The sequence below is a fragment of the Saccostrea cucullata genome, unplaced genomic scaffold (assembly GCF_032062105.1).
Source record: "Saccostrea cucullata isolate Sc308-1 unplaced genomic scaffold, CSIRO_AGI_Scuc_v1 ctg527, whole genome shotgun sequence".
Lineage (NCBI taxonomy): Eukaryota > Metazoa > Mollusca > Bivalvia > Ostreida > Ostreidae > Saccostrea > Saccostrea cuccullata.
The window spans coordinates 308,288-317,386 of NW_026930262.1; the positions used below are offsets into that span (position 1 = coordinate 308,288).

Consider the following 9,099-nt stretch of genomic DNA (forward strand, 5'->3'; position numbering starts at 1 on the left):
ACGTGTGAAAAGAGGAGGAAGACAGAAAAGCCCGAGAAATGGCGACTCCATGATCTGTCGTCGTCTGGGGTGACTCGAACTGGACACCTGAAGTGGCTGGTCCATCATACTCATTTCAATGACCGAGACTTATAGTGGTTGTTTGAAATCCAAAAGGATTACCTAATCTTGGAAATGGCTGCAAACATGTACAGAGTTGGTGGTAAGTACAATAATTTTCAAAGTGTAAAACAGCATGGACGGACCCAATTTTTCAATTGGCGGCGTGATATCAATATTTAAATTATAATTTGAAATGAAGCTAAATTGTTATGAAGATATTTTTAGGTGATGTAGAACGAAGATAAGCAACAGAAAAACACGTTGAATGCTTATTTAGAGGATTTTAGAACTTGTATTTCTTTGTAAAATTTTCAAGAAAAGCGAGGCCCCAATGGGGTGGCGGTAATTTGGTCATAATGATCGATGCTGTTTTTGTGCGTCGTTTATCTTGAAATCCACTTGTAAAACATCGTGATTTTTTGCATTAATTATCTTAAAGATGTATCAAGCAATATTATGACAGTCTTTTTTAAGTGAAAAACGACTCATAAATCGTCGTATTCGACATGTGTGCACTATATTTTATCGCGGTGGGATTTATTGGGCCGGTAATTTCACACAAAGGTCTTTCATTTCTTTACCTTCAGATTATGTCTTTTTTGAGACATCATCAACAACTCCTTATCAGATAAGAAGGATAGAAGAATTAAACAAGGTAGGGACAGTTTTAAAAATCATATCCATTGTTTTTCACACAAAGCTTGGTGTTGAGGCCACTGAAGGGGCAAGAAGGTCCCGACGGGGTTTTTTGATTCCATTTCGCGCAGCTAATGTTCCACTTGAGTGGTTACATTGCCATGATCTAAGTGTTTATCACTCGCTTTTCCAGACTCCAAACGGCAATGTCGAAGCCAAAGTTGTATGTTTCTACCGACGCCGGGACATTTCAAGTTCTCTTACACTTCTTGCCGACAAACATCAAAGTGAGTATTTGATTAGGAAAATCCACGAACTTGCATTTTGTGACCAGAAAATCCATGAATGAGAAACTTGAAATATGAGTTTAAGTGACTATGTCCCGTCAGAATGAGAGAGAAAAAGACAGTTTTCGATGTAAAATCAGCGAAACAACCTTTATATTTTGTAAACATGGAGAAAGCACGTGTATTTGTGTTGTTAACTGAAAATAGTCCGGCTATGCTTTCGTTTGATTGGTTGACTTCATTCATTCATAGCATCTATTTTACTACAAATACTACTACAACAAACGAATAAGAAATATTTTCTGTGTAAAATATCAATTTATTATTTATTCCTTAATATTTATCTGTTAATAAGACTTTAATTTAATTTTTTTTAGCTGACAGTGGTGAGTATAGAGCATGTCTGTGTCATCAGCAAGTCAATATGTGTACATTTCAAACACATATTAATAAAGATGTTAATTTTAGAAATAAGAAAATATAATTTTATGAATATAAAACTTTTAATGATTTTATTTTAAAAAGTTTATTAATTTAAGCAGAATCTTAAAAGATTTTTTTTAAAAGGTCTTTTAAATTAAGTAATCAGGCAAAGGTCAAACAATACTTTGAATAAAATAATTGACCTGATGTGCCACATAATTAAAGTACATCGCAGCATAATTGTACACTATGAACACAAAATTGTGATTGCTATTGAAGACTGCTTGGATGATGCTGAACTGGAATCTAAATTGGATGAAGTGGGTGACAAACAAAAACACCAGCTGAAGCACAGGGAGCTTTTTCTGTCACGTCAAGTAGAGACCCTTCCCGCAACTCATATACGAGGGAAATGTACTGTCACTCTTCTGAACGAAACAGAGTCCCTGCTTTCCTATTTAAATAAAGATGTAAGTTTGATGGGAAAGTTTTTAGAAATACCTGTCTGAGAAAGGAAGTGAAAAGATTTTCCATCAAAATTGTTTCCTTCTTTTGCACGATAATATTTATTTTTCTTCTTGTAACGTTTTTGTTTTTTTTCCTTTTGTGTTACATTTATTTCATAACAGTAATTCATAAAATATGTTTGTTTTTGTAGGACACATTTTTCTACTCATTGGTGTATGATCCACAACAGAAAACTTTACTAGCTGATAAAGGTGAAATTCGAGTCGGCTCTCGTTACCAAGCTGAGGTGCCAGATAAGCCATTAGAAGGTTAGTTTATGAATCTTCTCCTTTTTTATCAAAACCAAAAAAATGAAAGTCAAAAAAATTTTTATGACTTCAAGCTCTTGAGCTCGAATGCTATTTAGTGGGCGGCCAAACTTTATGCGACCAAATGTAACAGTCCATGCATCTGCAAAAGAAAATAACGATTTCAATGCATAATTTTTTTTCATTTTCAATTTTAAGGAGAAGATACAGATAATAGAAAGATGGAAGAACTAGAAGATTTAATTTGGACACCAGAAAATGGGCTAGCAGATAGACAAATTGACCAGTTTTTAATTATATCCAGGTTAGTATTTCTATAGAGAATGTGTTGGGTTAGGTATGATATACTGATTAAGCGTTTTGAAAAGAGTAGTTTCTAATAAAAGGTAAAATAGTAACCAGTTGATTTTGTTTCCTCAGATCTGTAGGAACTTTTGCCAGAGCTTTGGATTGTACAAGCACAGTTCGACAACCAAGCCTTCACATGAGTGCTGCAGCAGCTTCAAGAGACATAACTCTTGTAAGATTTTAAAAATTTTAACTTCACAATTCATTATTTCTAATTTTTATGTTAAATTAAAAATTAAAGTTAAATAAAAAAATATTTTTATTTTCTGCCTTTTAGTGACAAGTTCGTCAATATTGATACATGTAGGTTCTAGTTTGTTGTCATTTTTAATTTTCTGTTTCTATACAAATTGTTATAGTTCCATGCCATGGACACATTGCACAAGTCAGCGTATGAACTATCTAAGGCCTATGCTAGTCTTGTTCCCACGGGAGGTCCTATGCTATGTCGAGACGAGATGGAGGAGTGGTCAGCATCAGAGGCCAATCTGTTTGAGGAGGCGCTAGACAAATATGGCAAAGACTTCAACGACATTCGCCAAGATTTTGTAAGCACAATAAAAATTTAATTTTCTTCTTTTAAGATTTTTGGGTTTTTTTTCATATCCCTTTCAAGGGTTTTTGTGATAGACACCTTCATGTAATCTTGTTTTATTTTTAGCTTCCATGGAAATCTTTGAAGAGCATTGTGGAATATTACTACATGTGGAAGACAACAGATCGCTACGTCCAGCAGAAAAGAATCAAAGCAGCCGAGGCAGAAAGCAAGCTGAAACAAGTGTACATTCCCAACTAGTAAGTGGTCTTATGATTTATGTAGATGTTGGACTGTTAGTGAATTCCTTCAAACCTGATATAGTTTATTCACATATGCCTTTAATTTTAAATCAATGCTTTATACATCTTATTTATAGTAACAAGCCCAATCCAGCAGCCATTAATGGTAAAATGAATGGCGTGGATGGTCAAGTGTCGGGAAGAGCTTGTGAGAGCTGCTATGGTAAGGCTTATCTCCCTTTAACTTTAGAGATTGGCGAACTGTCTTTTGTTCTAACTTCTAAGTAGACATTAAAATTCATTTTAAAGCCCTCTTGTTTCAAAAATTGCAGCTGCCCACTCCTCCCAGTGGTATTCTTGGGGTCCCGCCCACATGCAGTGTAGGCTATGTTCCTCCTGCTGGATCTACTGGAAGAAGTATGGAGGACTGAAGATGCCAACAAGATTGGATGGAGAACGACCAACACCGAACCAGCGACAAGGTAGGGTCTTATTGTTCAATGAAAATGAACTATCCTATTATACATGTAAATCAATTTAACGTATATAAATTATATAAATTTATATTTAAATCAATTGATACATGAATTTTTTTCCAGAGAGAATAGCAGCCCAGATAAACTCAATGAGAATGCACAGGTGCACCATAGCTGGCTGTGGAAAGGTAATAAAAAGAATGCATACTTAACTTACAGTTTATGTAACCTTAATCTTGGAATAAAAAAGTGTAAATTAGTTTACTTTAAATAAAAGCTATTTTATTTTTCTTTAAGGAATTCCGTCTGAAAGCTCATTTAGCACGGCATCTTGCAACAGCTCATGGATTAGTGGTGCGTTCAGGTAGCCCAAGACCTGTAATGAAAACCAGAGCAGCTTTCTGTCTGATCACGACGCCTCTCACTCGCATCTCGCGGCGTCTGTGTAAAGACATCCTCAACCCACGGAGAGCAGCTCGCTCACCATTCATACCTGTCAACATAGCAGCCATCAAGCAAGAATGTAAGTTTACAGATAAAAAGAAACAAAGATTGTCTTTCACTTTATGTTCACTCTCTAATAATGATAGGCTTTGTTAATGATCTTGCTTCTTAAAGTTTTTAGTGAAATCAAGTTTATTAGGAGTCGTTAAGAATTTACATTTAGATTAAAGAAAAAATCTGAAGTATTTGATGTTGACTCTGACCTTAGATTATCTGCGTAAACACGTATTTCTCAGGAAAGTCAACAAGTGGGTATCATTGTTCAACAAAATGGCTTTATGGAAGATGTCATTTTTCAGAGACTTCCATCAGAGCTATGAATTTAGATTGGTAGTGTCTCAATGAAAATATATAGGTTGAGGGAATTTTGAGTGTCAATTCGTCAAACATTGCTAGGGGTTTCATTTCATCTTGGAATAAATACGGATATTCTTCTTTAATAACTGGAAAAATTCCAACTTCCAATTTCAGGTTTCTAATTGAATTAAGGTTTTGCTTTAGAAAAAACTTCAGTCTCAATGCTTGTCACAAATGTAATATCTTTACTGATTTTTTTTAGGCCAACTTCGACTGACAGAAGTAGAAGACTATGTGCCAAACATCAAGCTTAGGAGTCCAGCGACCCTGGAGCCTGTCGTGGCTCGACTCGGAATCAACACTGAAATGGAAAAGCCCACCTTGCTACTCAAGTCAGAAAACGATCATAAAAAACCGGAGAAAATCTTCTTTCCTCCCTCGGCCTCACAACCTCGTAAGATTTTACATTATTTTGTAAATTAATAAGTCAAGTTTTTAGAGCACAAATAATGTGCTTTCATGTTTGATAGTAAATAAAACTGACATTAAATTTTTTGTAGAATTCCGAGCACACACCCCAAGTCCTTCCAAGCTTACCACAGGCTCTCCCTCCATCATGAAAAAGAGAGGCTATGAACAAGCAAATGGTGTAGATGGTAGGTATACACTGTAGAGACATGTATTAATTGTGTCAATGGCATGTGTATAGTTGTAAATACTAATTGGTAAAGATGATATGTGTACATATACTGTTGGTGTATTATGGTGTTAATATTTTAATCATAATAGTGATCAGATTACAAGTTTAGTGCATTGAATAGTCAGCTTTGATAGAGTAAAACAGCATGTACACTTTGTCAAATTGGCTATAAAACTTTAAAAAAAATTGTTTTGGTTGTTTAGTAATCTGTGACATTGGCCTGATACATGTAATAATTAAAGTGACGTTTATTTTCCAACAGGACCAGTAGCCAAGCGTCCAAACATGGGTGTTATACGACAGATTGGATCATCCATGAGGTCTCAAGTTGTAAGTAAAATGTTTCCCAATTCCAATGAAAATGTATGACAAGTTGTGGACAAAATTTTATGTTGTTTTTCTGATTGCATGAACAGCTGGATGATTTTTTTGAGTGGAACCTGTAATTAAACACAACTCGGAAGATTTTTTTTGGTTGATAAAATATGTGTTGAAGTTACATCCCTGATGTGAACGTTTAAAGATTACTGAAGTTGATGTAATCTTTGCAGAGAGGTAATTTAATGAATCACAACATGAATGGGCGTGGCAAAGCGATGGGGGTCCGGGGAATGAGAATGCAAATGATCAACTGGTTGGATGCCCCAGATGACGTGTATTTTGTGGCAACCGACGCCACCAGGTACAACTAAAAATGATTTTGCATTTGTGCATAGATATTTTGGTTTTCTACAAAGTTTGGCAGATAACTGCACTGTTTGTTTCGCACACCTTTCCTTTTTTTTTTTTTTTTAATTTGGATGCTTGTAAATATTATGCTTAAATTTTTTTTTGTGTTTTAGTCAATCTGACTTATCTTTCTTATTAACCCATCATTTGTATTTCGCTTTCGTCACCTAACAAATAAGTAACTTAATATTTTTGATATCATAAACTCTCTGCCTAGATTCAAATACAGATAGCTTTTGCTTTTACATGTATACTTTATTTGACAATATGGCCACCTATTAATTTTGTTTTTGTACTAATTGGTTCGAGTCAAAATTTTTGAAATTTTTTGAAAAATATGGTATACATGTTAACACCCATGAATATATACATGTACAGTAAGCTAAATGTATGTGTCAGAATATTGTTATCTTAAAGTCACGTGTGAATAGAACTAACCATTTGTCCCTTGAATAGTTGTATTTTAAAATATTTTTAAATTTAATGATACATATTGAATGTTAATGTTGTGTGAAAGAGTTAATTATCCTTTTATATTTTGTATATTAACAGAAATAACAAAGATTCAATGTTGTATTTTCTAGGAAGCTCAGGAAACAGCTGCAGCCCCAGGATTTCAAGAGAACGGCCAGAAATCCCTGGCGGAGTGTGCTAATTAAACCACCGATAATGGGCGGAGACTCGGAAGTCGTTGTGCTTGATTGACAAGGATGCGGACTAATTATGGACAGAAATGTTTCTTTCTAGGAAGTAGCCAAACATTTAACATCTTGCAATAGGAAGGAAATCCATTGTGATGCTGTCAGACTTAAGACGGTTGCTTTAAATAGCTCAACAGCTTAGCAAAAATGACAAATCGGAGACTGAAGTCCAAGAAATATTAAAGCAATACCAAGTATAACTTCCCTCAAGGACAGAAAGGGTTGTCAGTATTATGATAACGAGGAACTTTGTGATCCTGACACTCAAGTGAGAGTCTCTGGGTTGGAGATAAAAGCCTCTGTACAGATGATGTAAATTATTAACAAAATTGTAAATAAAACAAAAAGGGGGAGGTGGCAGATGTTCCTGTAGTTTGATCTGGATGATTGAGTGAATTTTTTGTACCTAATTTTCTATTTCCTTTTTTTATTGTATTTGATTTTTTTTCTTCAGAAGATGTTCTGCCTCTAGATCTCTAGTGTTCTCCAATCAGGGAAGTTGAGTGTTGAGACTAGGATAATTTATTTTGTGTTGATGTGACTATTGTGTTCATCATTCAATGATGTTTTTCTTTTTTGTACAGTACTGAAGTAAAATGCTTTCATGTCAAACATCATTTAGTCCTTCCTGCTATATTTTCGCATCAAAGTGGACGACAAAATTTGCCATCTGCATCATTTAATTTATTTATTGTTGGATTATATTCATTTAATGTTTGGTACTCATATCCATTACACTTTTCTCATTTAAGAAACGAACTCGTTTTGTCTTGCATATTATTGCATGAAATAAACTATACATGTGTAATTTTCATACATGTGTAATTTTTCCAGAAATAAAGTGAATGCAAATATGTTGTTATTTAATACATATACCTCTACAAATGATTAAAACAAGCTTATTCAGGTAATTTATGTCCCACACTTAAAGTATGGATGGAAACCTTAGAAGAAAATGTAGATAAAAAAGGACTGACTCTTTACCATTTACTCTTGAAACCAATGAGTCCATCACTTTGTTTCAATGGAAAAGCTCTCAATGAACTGAAGTTACATGTATCTGGAAACCATTGTACGCAACATTAATTTCCATCTTTTAATTTTCTTTACCTCAGAAGCAAGAGAAGTTTTGTTTCAAAAGAAAAGCAGTTTTGACTTAAAATTTAATTACAAAAGCTCAAAGGGAACAATTTTTCATATGGAAACCATGATAGCAAAATATTGATTTCTGTCTGTTTGATGTTAAAAATCAAGAAGGAACTTGATTAAGACTGGAATTATCACAAGATAATTTTATACAAAATATGAATTAATGTCTTTGACCTTGGTTTCAAGTGCAAATTTCGACAAGATGAAGTGAAATTTCATTTAAAAAAAAAAACAACTGAGGTATCATTAGGAATAAGATTTTAGAAGTGTTTCACACAAATGGGGACCCATTTTACAAAGCAACTTATGGCTATTAAATCTGCTGCAAAATGGGGCCCTTAATGGTAAACCAAAATTTCTATAATAGTCCCCACTTTCAGTGAAAATTGGAAATAAGTTTTCAATAGCTAATATACATGTAAATGTGGAGGGTTAAAAAATTACAAGGCTTCTTATTGCTTTTAACTTGAGTGTTTGTGATGAGAATGTGTCATGTATTCTTCCAGTAAAGGGTAAAGATCTAGATATGCATATACATCTATAATGCTTGAGCTTGAAATGTATAAATATGCAGTATTGATCTAATTTGAGTGAAGTATCATTTTAAAGTAAAACCTGACTCACTTCTCAACTTAATAAATTTTTTCAGATTATTTCTATAATAGAAGCCATAACACACTTCAAAGATAATGCTTTATCATACACATGTATAAGAAGAAAATTCTATTTAAAAATTATCTGTACACTGCACACTAGAGTTGTGGTTTTGTGGTATGATTTTGCAGTTGGAGTAATCTGCCCCTGGATCTAAAATCATATTAAGCAGTGCATTGCTCAATTTGTAATTTATTCAAGCATTTTTGATTTACATTTTAATAGGCCAAGCTAAATTAAGTTCAGATTTTATTAGCATATATATTTCCCCCACAATTAAATAACATTGATTTCTTTTTGTGGGTACTTCACTGTCTTTTAACATTCTTTCAGAAGGTGAACACCAGGTATCTTATGTTGAAATTGAGATAGATGAGCTTAATATTTACATCTTTATATAATATTAGTGTAGAGAGGGTCTATTTTTAATGCTTGAAGCATGCAAAGCCAAACTTCAAATTTGAGGAAAGTTTATCTGTATCTATCAGCATCAACGATTTTGTCTAGTCTTTAGAAGCACATAACCAACTATGCAAATCC

General features: G+C 33.8%; 1 protein-coding gene across 1 annotated transcript; it reads left to right on the top strand.

Annotated features, from left to right (window-relative positions):
- LOC134283457 (metastasis-associated protein MTA3-like) lies at positions 1-7,608 on the top strand. The gene is made up of 19 exons (XM_062765911.1): positions 1-202; positions 690-757; positions 932-1,025; positions 1,403-1,411; positions 1,728-1,918; positions 2,107-2,224; positions 2,423-2,528; positions 2,645-2,744; positions 2,932-3,120; positions 3,234-3,367; positions 3,487-3,572; positions 3,682-3,831; positions 3,949-4,013; positions 4,123-4,348; positions 4,889-5,080; positions 5,187-5,282; positions 5,589-5,656; positions 5,878-6,008; positions 6,640-7,608. Exons 1-19 carry the CDS (start codon positions 175-177, stop codon positions 6,758-6,760), a joined length of 2,172 nt encoding a protein of 723 aa, XP_062621895.1. The 5' UTR covers positions 1-174; the 3' UTR covers positions 6,761-7,608.
- The last annotated feature ends 1,491 nt before the right edge of the window (positions 7,609-9,099 follow it).